Source organism: Coccinella septempunctata, chromosome 1 (genome assembly GCF_907165205.1).
Source record: "Coccinella septempunctata chromosome 1, icCocSept1.1, whole genome shotgun sequence".
In the NCBI taxonomy this organism is placed as follows: Eukaryota; Metazoa; Arthropoda; class Insecta; order Coleoptera; family Coccinellidae; genus Coccinella; species Coccinella septempunctata.
In genome coordinates, this window is record NC_058189.1 from 59949883 (window position 1) to 59965056 (window position 15174).

The 15174-nt window shown below is 36.5% G+C and overlaps 1 protein-coding gene across 1 annotated transcript; it reads right to left on the reverse strand.

Annotated features, from left to right (window-relative positions):
* Positions 1-2319: 2319 nt before the first annotated feature.
* Positions 2320-14321, reverse strand: LOC123315116 (JNK-interacting protein 1). Its single transcript, XM_044900691.1, has 6 exons — positions 14205-14321; positions 12732-12931; positions 8882-9292; positions 5794-6074; positions 3708-3883; positions 2320-2837 (listed from the first exon to the last, which is right to left on the reverse strand). Exons 1-6 carry the CDS (start codon positions 14285-14287, stop codon positions 2765-2767), a joined length of 1224 nt encoding a protein of 407 aa, XP_044756626.1. The 5' UTR covers positions 14288-14321; the 3' UTR covers positions 2320-2764.
* Positions 14322-15174: the final 853 nt, after the last annotated feature.

Genomic DNA, 15174 nt, shown 5'->3' on the forward strand with positions numbered 1-15174 from the left:
CTATCTCATAAACAGTTTTATTGAATTAAATGAACTTCGGAATATAGTTTTTCGTTTATTTGATGAATCTTTATCCAACACAAGATATCACCCACGTTTTCCAGTTTTCTCATTATGACTATCACGTACCATAAAAATACCAAAAATTCAAAGAACCCAACTCTTGAAACCAAGTTGGACGCTATCTAATGAATATTTGAACGTTTTGTACACTTAAAGTCTTGCACATATAATCTTATGAATATTTGAACGTTTCGTAATTGTATTCATAATATTTTCTCGTATAATGCGTCGTTTTCGAGTAATTTGATTTTCAAAAATTGAAAATATCTATGATATTCGGAAAATTAGGTACTTTGGCTCAATGCAACTCTATTTTAAAGATGTGTAGTGTCATAAATTTAGCTTGTTATTCTGAAGGGAATTTTGTTACTCCAGGGGTGGCATAGCTCATTATCGGGGACGAATTAGGAAAAATGGTATAGGAAAAAAATGTTTTTTTTTTACCTAAATAATCTACTATTAAAATACAGGATGTTTTCAAAAGTGAGACTGTTTTTGACAGAAGGTAGAACTCATCAAAATATGTAGGTAAGTCGTTTAACCAAAAATTGTCTATATAAAATATCCTAGATGGCTGAGATACAACCCCTACAAAATTTCAATGAATTTCAAGTACGGGACTGTGGAAGGTGACTCCAGCATCGCAAAAAGATATCAAAACATAAACATATATGACTGTACAATGGTTCAGTACCAAGTTCATCGGGTTAGATGCATCAGGTCACTTTTAAGAGAATCATAATAGTTGTATCGTGCAATTTAGGGTGAAAAAAAAATGTAGAAAATCGAGGCAGTTTCTTGAAAGTGCTTATGTTAGTTATATTGAAAGAGTGCTATGATGTTCCCCCGTTTCATTCCATTTTTACGACGATTGTTGAAATGTTCGAACTAGAAGATTGTGATGCCCATTGTGAAAAAATTCGTGAATAATTTAGACGAATTTTATTGGTGAGATTTTGAAGTATTATTCTATTTTTTACACCTCCTAAGTCTCTTCTGTCAGTTGGTATCGAAATGAGCCATTTCATAAAACCATGTAAGTTACTAAAAAATAATTACACAATTCGGCAATCCTAAGTTTCCATTTTCATTACCACGTAAATATCGAACGAGCCAATATATGCTAAGCGAAACCGCATTCAGGAGATAAGTTTTTTCAGACTGCCTTGAGATAATTCAGCTAACAAACGGTCTAGGGTCGTATTAGGATCTATTTCAGTAATCATTTCAAATTTTTTCATGTTTTGTCATTTTGAAAGTTTTTATAGGTGATTTCCGGTGAAACGCTTCATTTTAACCAGTTCTACCTTCTGCTGAAAAAAAGCCCCACCTTCAAATACACCCTGTATATGTAGGCATCAAAGACTCACCCTGTATAAAAAGCTCCGACACGTCGATTTTTAATTCCAAGGGGATAACTTCTAAGATCAAATTCAAAACCGCATCGCTTCAACCCTGACAGCGGGTTTCATAAAACTTTGATTGTCCGATCAACGATTTGACAGTCACTCGATTTCCAAAGCAAAATCACTGAAACCTTTTGATTTCTGAATATATCGAAGAAATAGTAGTAGAGAATAATTGAATGGACGTATGAAAATAATAATTTGATGCGAGAATGATATTCTGAATGATCATGACTGAATTATCGCTTGAAAAAAAATTGAAGTCTATTCGTCAATCAAGTGTTGATTCCCCGATCAAGCTTCATGAAACCCGGGGTAAGTGTTACAACCACAGAACACAGAACACTAACATAAGTTACAACCTCAACCTCCATATTTTGAATATATTTTTCATTCAATCCATTCGTTTTTGAGATATTCAAATTTAATTTTCTGTATAGAGTTGGTCATTTAGTTAAGCATGCTTTGTGAATCAATCGAATTTTCACTAGTTCATTCTATGGTTTCGACGATAGTCGTTATAACTGCCATACACGAGTCATCAAAATATTACTGTTTGTGTCTTTTATTCTTTTATCAATATTTAAGGTGATATTATAATATTTCCACTTCTCATCACGATGCGTTACCTGTTCAGCAAAGACTGAACCAAACCTCAATTTCTCTGCAGACTCCTACTCAAATACATGGCTCTCAGATTTAACTACTACCTGCAGTAACGAATGCACAACAATTCGTCAAGCGACTGCAGGTGAGTCAAAATTCAACACCATATTCAACAAAGAATTTTATTGCATTTATGTCAATACAACTGAGAATAATTAATTATGCAATTCAGTACAACATCCAATCCAAAAAATTACGTATTGTCAACACTACTTCCATCGTTTACAACGGTTAGAAAAATATAACTGTTTCAAATAATCAGTAAAAAATTGTTTGAAAGTAAATTTTATTGTTTCGATTACATTCAAAATATTTACAAGTTCAAAAGGAGGTGGAATAACTTGGTTATTCCGTAGAGTTTCCATTTAATCATTGAAGTGTTGAAGTGAGATCATTTCTGATTTTAGAAAGGGGATCTTCGTATTCCATTTTCAATCATCCATCTAACAGATACTATAAAATAATTGCATTTGCCTCTATAGGTTTAGTGCAGAGGACTTCTTGATATTGGAATTTTTCAGTTGTTAAAGAATTCGCTCCACGATCTTATATCAAAAATCTTCGTTTTCTGGCTGGTTGAACAGTCCTCGAATGAGCATTATTCGATTGAATTATAACCTAATAGGTACTTATTCTATGTAGATATCCTCCACTGGATAAGCAGTCTCCATGAATTTCTGGTAGAACCTTTGGAAAGCACGCCTGAAATTAACAGAAAACAAAAAATATAGCCAATCATATTCAAAAATTGTTTCCTTATGAACGTTCAAAACTCCGTGAAACTATAAACTGAAAATTTTGTAAGGTTTTGAATGTTTTTTTGAACGAAATTCAAAAAAGGTGAATCGACCTCCCTGTAACATTTTCATCACCATTCTCGACATCAAGTTGTTTCATTCTAGTTAGTTTAGGAGATGTTTAATGAAAATTTCCAGTTGATACCATCGCCCTTATACAAAGATCATGATATCAATCAACTGGATCAACCCCATAAATTCATACGGGTTTGAGAAGATATAATTGGAATCTAGGCATGACTTAGATATGATGATAATCATACACAGACATCTCCCATGCTCAGAACATTTTCTCTGGAGAAATTAATTGACTGATATCTCTGAAGATATCTCTTTCATCTTTTATCATTCGGCATCATGCTCAGGCTCTTTGAAAGGTCCCTGATGGATTTCTCAAGCAAAAAGTTTATCTTTGCCTCATAGCTCTAAGCTTGATCTTCTTAACCCTTCGAACATATGAAATCACCCTGGAAAATTCATGTTTTTTTCACGCCATAATTTCTTTTTTTCCATTTCATTGGCATACCTATTTGGTTAACGTTAGAGTCGCAGAGTTTTTCCTATATTTCGAAGACTAGTTAAAGATCTTAAATGAGAAAAAAATTAGAATAAGTTGGGAGTTTTCAGAAAAATAAAAAAAAATTTTTGACAACAGGTTACCTACATGTAAGAATCAAGAATTTGTATAAAGAGAAATTTGATATTAGGTGTAGAAATATCTCTACTTGATAGAGACAAATTTCTGATTTTTTTCAGCAAGATGTTGGGTACTCACCCTACTGCCTCTGCTACGGGTCTTGTTGACTCAGTCCCTCTAAAAACGTGACAGGCGAACCTCTGAAGCGTGGGGTGCTTCGTTATAAAGCCAAGATATCGATGATCTCTCGGATGAAATGCACAAAATGATACGTTTTTGAGAGAGTAGAAGTAGTCCATGCAAGTGTCGTTGAGCTGTAAGAAATCACAGATAGGGAAAAAGAGAGAAAACTGGGCGAAAACCACCATTCAAAGTGTTTCGAATGAGAATAGAATACACATACTTTGTTTGGATTAAACGTTTAACCTTTAACGAACTAAAAGTCATTTTGGGTCCCTGGGACGTTTTAATTGTTGATCGTATCTTTAGATGAAAGCTGTAGACCCTTCATCGCCGAAATTGTGTACATAGTTTGAAAGTTTAACTGACAAAAATAGTTCCATTCTCACAAGAATTTTTCGATTAAATCTACGTGATGACTTCTCTAAGTTAATAGATGAATGTGTACAAATCGTGAATGGCATTATTTGAAGGAAAAGACAACTGAAGATATAATTTATGCGAACAAAACGTGATTTTCATGGAATTTGTATTCTGCCATCACATCGCTCTCCTTTGTGGAGTAAAGTACTTTCTCTATCAATTTCGCATACTGAGAAGTTGACATATCATGTTTGCCGCATAATGAATGAGGAATTCCCATATTCCTGTTTGAAATAAGTGAGAAAGTGAAAAATTATCCACAGAATTAGATGCACAATATAACAATATTCTATCATTTATTTTTGAAACTCGTTACAACATTTCGCTAAATATTTCCTGTTTGCCTGTGAGGAATGATTGAAAGCAAAACCATAGAGTAACAACTCTTTGGCAAAACCGCACTGAAAGTCACGGTTTACTAAGTAAGTGACATAGAAACACAGGTCACAGTAACAAGTTTCTGTGATCTGTGCATAGAAAATAGAACAACCAGTATCAATGAATTTATTCCAAAAAATTTTTAGGATTATTATGTATTTTTAAGTTTTTCCACCAAATCTACAGAGTCGTGGTGTCAGCTCTCACAAAAAATAAGGTAAGTATGGCGTTAATGGTGTTTTCTGCTACAATTCCAATTTCCCTGTCTTACAATACGTTGTCAACAGCTGCTTCAATTTGTTTTTCATATCTTAAGTAAGAATGGGAACTCTCATTTCATTAAATGTATTCCTCGAAGTGTTTTTAACTACATATGGCATTGTAGAGGTCCACCACTTAATCAATTTGTTCCTTTTTTCGGTCAGGTTTTCTCAAATTTTAAACGATATACTTACCCTGACACAAATATACATTGTGACTCTTTGACTCGTACAAATATTTCAACAGTAGATTCTTGAGGTCGAAAGAAACACTTTTTTTACCATTTTTTCCGAATCGGCTCGGTTTAAAAGATACAGGCTGTTGAAAAACCAGAAAGAAATGTTCTTTTGAGATGTATCTCACAAACGGTTTCATCGAATGAAATGAATTTGAGAATGTAGTTTTTCATTCATTCGATTAATCTTTTTCAAACACAAGATATTACCCACGTCTTTTAGCTTCCTTATTATGACCATTACGTACCATAAAAATAGCAAAACTTCAAAGAACCCAACTCTTGAAACTAAGTTGGACACTATCTAATGAATATTTGAATGTTTGGTGAAATAAAAGTATTCTTCATATTTTCTAGTATAATTTGATGTTCAAAAATCGAAAAGTAGTTATGAAATTTGAAAAATGGGGTACTTTGGCTGAATACAACTCTATTTGAAAGATCCACAGATGTGTAGTGTCACAGATTTAGCTAGTTATCATCAGGGCCGAATCGTAAAAAATGGTATGGAAAATAAGTGTTTTTTTTGACCTCAATAATCAACTGTTAAAATATTTGTACCAGTCAAAGACTCACCCTGTATATCAAATTTTTTATTGTTAATTCATCAATACTGGGAATCTGTTTTTTATGTCACTTAGGTTATATAATTGTAACATTTGAGAGGGAGTTTTTCCGGTAAGGAATGCGGATATGAAAGTCATCTAAACATAATTATAACGCCAGTCGATAAATGAGGAAACTTACAATTTGATTCTTCCGATCAACCATTCGCAGCCCCTGATCGGATATTTCCAATATACAAGGATGTGTTTCCGGCTCATTTCCGGTGTTTCCAAGGACCCTCCTCACAGCTTGGCACACCACCGATGTCCCCTTGTGGGCGAGCGTTTCTACAGATCCTAAATATCCCAACACATACCTCTCCCTTCTGCCGTGCTCGCAAGAAGAGTCCCAATCACTATAATCACAGTCTACCGCATAGGCCGATGGAAAAACGCCCATCCTTCCAGTTCTTAAATTAACACCTGAAAAAAGGGAGGTTTATATCTCAAAAGTGGTATCATAATGGCTCTTATAGAGGAGAGATGATGAAGCGACATGAAAATGGATAGACCAACGATATTCAACAGATGTTTTGTTGAAACTTTTGCAACTATTACTAAAAAAACTCATCGTTTTAAAACAATATAAATCAATTAGAGCAATAAAATTAAATAACAGCACGCACATATTAAACTTTTCAGACATGGTAAGAAAAAAAAATTATTCAATTTTCTACTTCCTAACAATAAAATCACGTTCAACCCTCTCACTCTCGAACTGTTCTGATGGTGATCAAAATGGAGCCGCCACTAGTTGTTCCTTGTTACGAATATGTCGCATCGAGACACTGGTCGTTTACGTATGCGCTCAGGAGTGTCTTAAAATGAATCTCAAAAAAGCGCATATATCACCACGGACAGCCAGGCCACGCTGAGGTCCCTAGAATCAAACTGTCAGAGATCTCTGCTGACATGGGATTGCCGGAATACCATTAAGCAACTGGCGAGAGACAACAAAGTGACTGTGGTGTTGAAGGAAACGAGAAAGCCGATGAACTTGCAAAAAGAGCATCAAGGTTAATACCTGCTGGACCTGAGCCTTTCTCTGGGCTTGGAAAATAACAATACAAGGCAGCAGTCCAACAAAGGAAGTTGAACAACAGATTAACTCTCTGAAGAAACACTCCTGGACTTACTCAGTCAAAGAAATTCGTGATGATTTCACCGACCTACACCAGAAAACTGCTAAAGCTGTAACGAGCTGAGCTTCGGGTGATGGTGGGACTGCTGACAGGGCACTGTCGGTACAAATCATTTGTACCGTATGGGAAAGTCAGCGGATGAGATTTGTAGACCCTGTGTATCAGAAGCAGAAACAGCTAAACATATAGTATGCAAGTATGGGGAAACCGGTCCTGGATACTCACGAGGTAACGGCTAAGGCCCCTAAGGATTTTGTCAGTTTCATCAACACCATTGACGACCTCCTTGGGTTCCTATGAATGAGTACGGTAGAGAACAAAAGAGCTGCAAGGTCGCAGTTCTCGAAAGGCTAATAGAGCCGAAACGATCCCGGTTCAAATAATAATAATACCACCACCGATTTAGCAGCCTCTCAGAGAAAAATAAGGACGATGCTGACTGAACACAATAAACATCACCCCAAAAGCTCAATAGATCGGACCGAGCTGCCACGACATCTTAGGGTTAGAGTAATCGTTGATTTGTCCAACCGTATATCCTAAGAAATTGAAGGACTTCGAAATATTTCCTGAGCAAGGCTGCTTCATCAGAACACTATCAAGTAGTTTGTGTTGCTGATAGTTCTACACCGTTACAGCTACAGCAGGACCACTTGGAAACCGTCGAACACTCTGCAGAAAGTAAAATGGAGAAACTGATTCGCAAACCTTTGCATGGAAGGCACCAGAATGAGGTCAACCATGATTACGTCGACATATATGCGTTGAACTACTGGTTGATTTTCGGTAGATTGTTTTCTGAGACAGAGGGCATGGAGAACAAAAATGGACATGATGCCGTTGCCAAGATTCCTCAGCAAGAATTGGCACTAAAACACCTTCAACTTCTAAGTTCGAAAAAGGTTCCTTTTTACAATTACCATCCAGATGCTGTATTGGAAAATGAACATCACAAGCTCTACTGGGATCGCACGGTTCTCATAGACCGGAAAATAACCCACAATAGACCAGACCTCATATTGCTTAATAAGGATGAGGACAGAGCACTATTCATCGACGTGGCGAATCCAAACAATAACAAATTTCTAGTAGGGCACACTGAAAAATTTCAAAGTACAGAGATCTCGAGGAACAAACCAAGAGACAATGGAAGCCGAAAGATATCAAGAACATCCCTATTGTCATATCATCTACAGGCCTGATACCGAAGAAACTACCAGAGAACTTGAGGAAACTTCAGTTGGACGAAAATATCTATAGAGTCATGCAGAAGGCGGTACTGCTGGGAACGGCGAGAACTGTACGCAAGTACATGGCGAATGCAGAGGAACACCGTCTGCTCCGACAGGAAGTGCAGGTGGAGCAGGAATCCAACAGACGGCAGGGAGCCGAGGAGCGACCCGGACCCGACCACCACCACGAGCCCGAAAACCTGGAAAGGGCTCCAACAGAGCTTAATCCTTTTGATATCTGAGATATCTGGGATAAGTGAATTTTCCTCTGCAGAGGAGTGTGAAAGCCGCAAGGCTAAAGTCATAACCGAACCACCACCACGAGCCCGAAAACCTGGAAAGGGCTCTAACAGAGCTTTATCCTTTTGATATCTGAGATATCTGGGATAAGTGAATTTTCCTCTGGAGAGGAGTGTGAAAGCCTCAAGGCTAAAGTCATAATACGAGTATGTCGTAAGCTATTTACGATATTGGTAGCGCGAAACTAAAATTTAAATATTTGAGGTGGTTCAAATCTCCTACCTGAACAAGTCTCCTGGACTCCCCTTACTTAAAAGAGGACCAGGCTCTCTCACTTTCAATTCTCTCATAACCAATACCAAGCGCATTGGAAACAATAGCAGAAGATTCACTATCGTGAATCTACTACCTCGTTATCACGAGGTAGTATCACGAGGTATGTCCTCCACGAAGCTGCAAGCTTCTACCGCACTAGATTGTTTTCAAACTCTTTACCTCCTCTTGGGTCTTGTACTTGCGTGCCTTTCATCATATTTATTATATTCTAGGTCCTCTAACCCGGCATCTACTAAAGTAGGAACTAAAAAATAACCTTCCGACCCCAAACACCTCTTACCTTCACTCCACAAGTCATCCGCTTCCTTCTGTACATACAGAGGATCCCCAATCTCGATTTCTATCTCGTCATCGTGTCTGGGAACGAACTTGTGAAGACCCCGGTGTGTCGATTCCAGCATTTCGGTGTCGCTGAACATCATACCTCTCAGGAACGTGGGAGACATCGACGGTAACGGCGACATGGATTTAGGCCCGTCAGTTCCAGACGGTGAATGGGCCGTGCTGTGACCGCTGTCGACGTCTGTCAGAACCCGGTCGGAGTCTGGGGAATCGCTCTGCCAGATGTGGCCGCATTTTAGGACCAGAATGGAGTTTCGTCCGGAACCGCACGATTCAATGCTCTCTTCGGCCTGCGACAGCTCCCTGGACAATTGCTGATGTTGTGCGTTGTACATCGTCAGAGCAGCGGCTGAAATTGATAAAAAAATTTATATCAACTCAGGAAGGATGTCACAAAAAAGTTTGGAGAGCGCCGAAGAGGGTAATGAAGATGCCTACCGCAGATGTAGACGAAACGTGGAATACACCACTCCAAGTCAAGTGCCAACCGAACACTAATGCGAACTAGTCTAGAATGACTAGTTGTCCCTCATTAGTACACTGTAGCGTTTAAATATTCCAACCGAAGGATGGGGTTTTAAACGAACGCCCTGGTCAACGCCAACGAATTGGACGAGAAAAGTAGCAAAAATACCCATGAAACGATTCCAGATACTACATACCAGATACTGGAGTTAATTGGAAACCTGGAACTGAACATAGAGGCGAAACAGCTAAATGGAACTTGAGGTCGCAATGTAACGCAACCGCCTTATAAATCTGACCCTTTTTCATTGAAAGGATCAAATCATTAAACTGAACTAAGCAGCAAATGAAGTCGGACAGCCTATTTCTGTTAACTTCAACATCACTTAGGTATGAGTATATAGGGAAGTGAAATTTTTCCGTTTTTTTTTTGGCTCAGAATTCAGGAATAGTGAAGGCTATTCAACGAAAATTTTCGGTTGTCTTATATTTACACCCTGTATAGCAAGGGGGGTTGAAGAACGGATAATGCTTTGTATACCGGTGTGAAAATCCAACATCACCAGAGTAATGTCAAGTTATGACTAGTCAAACTAGGCAATTTTTATCTTCCCCTTTTTGTTTGCTACTAGTTAAGTTGAATTCGAGTTTTTATTCTTTTCCTTTATTTTTTGAATGATATACACTTTAGAAGTGATTAATTTTTTTGAAGTGTTATCGAAAACATACCTTTCTGGTAGATTAGTAATTGATGAAAAATAGATGGACTTATCAATTACATGTTCATTCTTTTGTAAGTGTGATTTTTTTTTCAGATAGTTAATCAATTACCACCCTACGATAAAGGCATGTTTTTCCATGGCAAAAATATCAATAACTCCTAAAGTGCATGTCATTTATCTTAAACTCCTACCTAAAGTACATGTCATTGATTGACCGAAATATACAGGGTGAGTCTTTGACTCGCACAAATATTTTAACAGTATACTTTTGAGGTCAAAAGAAAAACTTTTTTCCTTGCCATTTTTTCCGATTTGGCCCTGATAAGAAGACAGAGCCATTTAAAGTTTTCATAGTGAGCTGTGCCATCCCTGGAAAAACAAAATTACCTTCAGAATAACTAGCTAATGGTGGTATTCTGCTTTCATCTGTAAGACAATCTGCAACTTTTCATAAGCCTACAGGAAAATTGCAATTCTTGACGTTTTTAGTGATCTGTAGGTTACAGGAATCCGTAGACCGTAACTATTTACGATAAGTAGTTCAAAAGTAACACTGTAAAAAGGATAATTACAGAAACATTTCCAGAATTGCATTATTTACGAATCTGTGAATCGGACACTGACAGATCGATCGTACGCTACAGATTTGTAACCTACAGATGAAAAGCAGAATACAACCATAAAATGTGACATGTAGTGTCACAACCTGTGACACTACACATCTGTAGATCTTTTAAACAGAGTTGTACTCAGACGGAGTACCCAATTTTTCAAATGTCCCAGATACTTTTCAATTTTTGAACATCCAATTACTCGAAAACGACGCATTGAACGAGAAAATATACAGAATACTTTTTTTTACACAACGTTCAAATATTCATTAGATAGATATATTAACAACTTAGTTTTAAGAGTTGGGTTTTTTAAATTTTTGGTAATTTTATGGTACGTAATGGTCATCATGAGAAAATTGGAAGACGTGGGGGATATCTTTTGTTCGAAAAAGATTCATCAAATAAATAAAAAACTATATTCCGAAATTCATTTCATTCCATAAAACCGTTTGTGAGATAGAACTAAAAATTTGTTATGGTGTTTCAACAGCCTGTATCTTTCAGCAGAGCCGATCCAGAAAAAATGGAAAAGGAAAAAAATACAACTTTTGACCTCAAGTATCTACTGTTGAAATATTTGAACGAGTCAAAGACTCACGCTGTAAACATTAAAAAGAAGAAATTCGAATTCGAAATAACTATTTCTTACCCATAATTAGGAAAGGGTTGATAAAAAAAACACCAAATATTCAACAGCAACAAAAAGTCTGTCCATTTCTAGCATATCCTCCGTATGAAGAAGTCCTACGGGAAAAGTTGCTTAATTTGAAATGAAAATTGACCTGTTCGGCCATTTTTCTACAAAATATTAAGAAGATGTGAATTTTGACCGTTACTTCTTACTTATTCCGTATAAGATCTACTTCTGTGAGTTTGTGAGGCTTCAAAAATAATCAGACGACAAGATATGCCTCAGTATAACATTTTTTTTGCGTGACCTTCACTTCTCTTGAAGATGACAATACGAAGATCTTTTAAAGAACGTGTCACTAGTCCTATCAAAAAGTTTAAGGGGGTAGTTCTGGAAGCTAGGGGGATGAATTCAAGGAATAAATTTCATTTAGAAATGAAAAGTCAAAGGCCATTTTGCATAATTTCGAAAACTCAAGATTAAAGGATTATAAAATAGATATGGCAAGGATGAAACAGTTCGGATCAATTTTTATAAGAATCAAGGTCCACCTCAGTAAAAAAAGCCTTGCAGAAGCTTTTTCACAAATGGGTAATACAGAATTCTTCTATCAGAATCAATTGCCCGGTTTTTCACCGACACTTTGAAAAATTAGAAAAAGAAACGTAAAAATCACCAAGTATTGATGAATCCCTAAAGATCAAAAACTTACCATGTATGATAATTCTTAAATTTTAATATTTCTGAAGGGGAAGATACCACCAAAGAGGATACTACCTTGTAGATTATTAACGGATTTTAATTGATTGAAGGTTATACGTCACAAACGGAAGAAAGCCTCCAGTAGACTTTCTCGATTACCCAATGAAAAATGATCACAAACAATGCGCAGATGCTTTCCTGAATGGAAAACTCGTAATGTTTGCTAAATGTCAGCTGATGAAATTCTATCCGGTCGGAAAGGTCGTAAACAACACCGTACATTAAATGCTGATTGATTTCCCCTTCCGTACATACTTCCACAGGAAAAATTCTTAAGTCCTTCCCACCAATCATAAAAAGCTATCTACGCCACTTGATCACATGAGTCAAGGGTTACTTGTGGGTGCCTATATTTTGAAACCGATGTAATTTGCCAGAATACTGTACCTAGATACAAAATTAAAAATACGATTACTTGAAAATTAGTTGAGCCAGTTCTGCATCAACACTCATAAAAATGTAGGTATTTAATAATCAGGAAATTGTATCAAAAAGCTAGAAGAAATATTTCTGGATGGTAAAATCAGCGAAAAATAATAAAACCGCTGTTATGTTATATCATATCATTTTTATACATTGGTATTCTTTACTCACGTTTCCTATTCTTCGGTATTTCTGGAAGCTTTCGTCTCCTTCTTCCCACAGGTGGCCAAACTGGGGATGGTACCATTTCTTGCTCGGGTCTATCCTGCATAGAGCTGAATCCAGCATCACCATCGATATCACAGCCATTTTCAGAATCGCTCTTGGAAGATGTTAGTTGGTCTTCTTCGCCAGAAATATCGTGTACTAAACTGAAAAATGATTCTCATCTCTATCAATTGCATCTTCGTCAGCAAATGCTGAAAACAGCTCAATAAAAGAGAAAAAACCATTTTAGTTTATATTATATTGTACAAATTGATTTCAAGAGAAATCTTCATTTGATTGAAGCAATCATTTCATTCGTCACATGAGTCTATTCAGCTTTTATTCAATCTTGAATATTCGATGAAAAAATATCGCATTGGTCTATCAATTACTAGGCTACGAAAAAGGGATGTTTTCGATAGAATTATAAAAAATTAATCATCCCTAAAGTAAAGTGTAAGTCATTGCCTTCCAAAGGCTGTATCTTGGAAGGGAGGTCGATTTCGAAAAAAATTTATTGAACTACCCCTGCTTATTTCAACCGAGGAATCATATCTCCCTAAGTCCTTCGCATTTGTTTACAGACACCCTGCATAATAAAAAGGGTTGGTAAAATGACCAAATCCTCAACAAAGATGGTACACATATCCATTTCTGGCTCAAATATTTATGGTTGACTTTCAAAAAACTCAACTACCCTCCATCCCTGCTCGTAGAGGGTGCATGATAAAATCGTCAATGATGTATGAAAAGTTGCGTAATCATTAATGAATATTCCTCATCAAAATTAGTCAAATGAATAATATTCAGTTTTTTAAATATTCGTTTTATTGTTGAATAAAAAAACAAATCAAATTCTCGTAAATTCCATATCATCGACAACTATAATGTATCTGGGAAAATCCCATTATGAAATAAGTTCATCATAAGAATTAAGGTTCAGCAACCTTTTAACTAATGGAAAGATTAACGGAGAAAATCAGAAATGAAATGTCAATTCAGAAATAATAATATTAAAAAAACCAATCAAGTGAGAAATATTTCAGGTTGAAATAAGTAAAATAAAACTGGTATCATTTCATTAAACGGTATACATTGTAATCTTAGGTAATCTTATGACCAGTTATAAGATTGCCAATGAGAATCAGGTCAGCAAGTCAAAAATCGCATCTCATCGAGACTCGATATCATGCAGCTTTTATGGACAAAAATTAACGAAAGATAAAGCTCCTATTGGGAGCAACAAGCAATGCCAGCTAGTAATGTATATGCAAATCAACATAGCGAAAGTTACAAATTATCCTGACAATGCACAAAAATCGCTGACAGGTTGCGGAAAATTCCTCAGACATGCATCACAGATAAATGCACCTTTTGCATCCAATTTTCTCTGGGATCGTTAAGGAAATAATGTAATTTCGAGAGAGATTTACTCACGAGTAGAATGCGTTCGATGAACTAGCGGGCCATGTGGATCTTTCGAAATTTTTCCTGAATTCCTCGAACTCCTTATCAGCCATGTTTATTTTCCGACCCCTAACCCCAACTACTGTCATTGTATTGATCATAGGGGCGAACCCGCGTGGTTTTCCGGATTCGGCGCGGGCGGCTTCACAACGGCGCAGGGTGGTGAAAATGTCATGAAAATTCCACGCGCGATTTTTGATATATAGATAGGTTATCTGCATTGCCGACACTATCCTGGATAGGAAGAAAAATTTGAGCGAAATTCCCCTGTATTGAAATGTAATATGAAATTGGGGAAGCCCTGAAAAATTCAGAGCGGTTTCCCATCCAGGTGCTGGTCTCGCTTATCGCTGCTTTTTCACAAAAAAAAATTGATTTTCACATTATTTTCATTGAAACAAATCACATCGAGATGGAAATGACGTTCTTAGATTCCTTTGGAGAACAGTTCCTATAAGGTGCAGAAAGAAAAGTGAGTTTAAGTAAAATAAATTCAGTAATGTGAAGTAAAGTAAAGTATAGTATAGTAAAGTGAAATATAGCAAAGTAGAGTAAAGAAAAGTCAAGTCGAGAGAAGTTAAGTAAGGTTAAGTCAAGTCAAGTTAAGTTAATGAAAGTTAAGCAAACTTGAGTAGAGTGAATGAAGTAAGGAAGAGTAGAGTGAAGCAGTTTAGAGAGGAATGATGTGAAGTCAGGTGAAAGTTGAGTAAAGTAAAGTGAAATAAGAAAGTATATTCAGAACATTCTTCCTGTGAAGCATGCGAGTACATCAAGACATCCATGTAATAAACTCCCTTCTGTATTTTCTTCATAAATCGAAATATTCCTTTATTTTTGGGAGCTTTCACTGAATCTTAACTTTAATTTGATTTGATTGTTGAATATTTTTAGAGATAAAGTTAATAATTTGAATCAAAAACTCACTTTCATCTTTTCTTTC

What these genes read in the sequence shown, in the direction of transcription:
- LOC123315116 (XM_044900691.1), bottom strand. Translation starts at nt 14,287, where the DNA reads ATGGCTGATAAGGAGTTCGAGGAATTCAGGAAAAATTTCGAAAGATCC. An exon ending in GGATGACTTGTGGAGTGAAG is followed by an intron (nt 6,075 to 8,881) that starts GTAAGAGGTGTT and finishes CCCTTTTTTCAG; the next exon opens with GTGTTAATTTAAGAACTGGA. An exon ending in CCCGTAGCAGAGGCAGTAGG is followed by an intron (nt 2,838 to 3,707) that starts GTGAGTACCCAA and finishes TGTTAATTTCAG; the next exon opens with GCGTGCTTTCCAAAGGTTCT.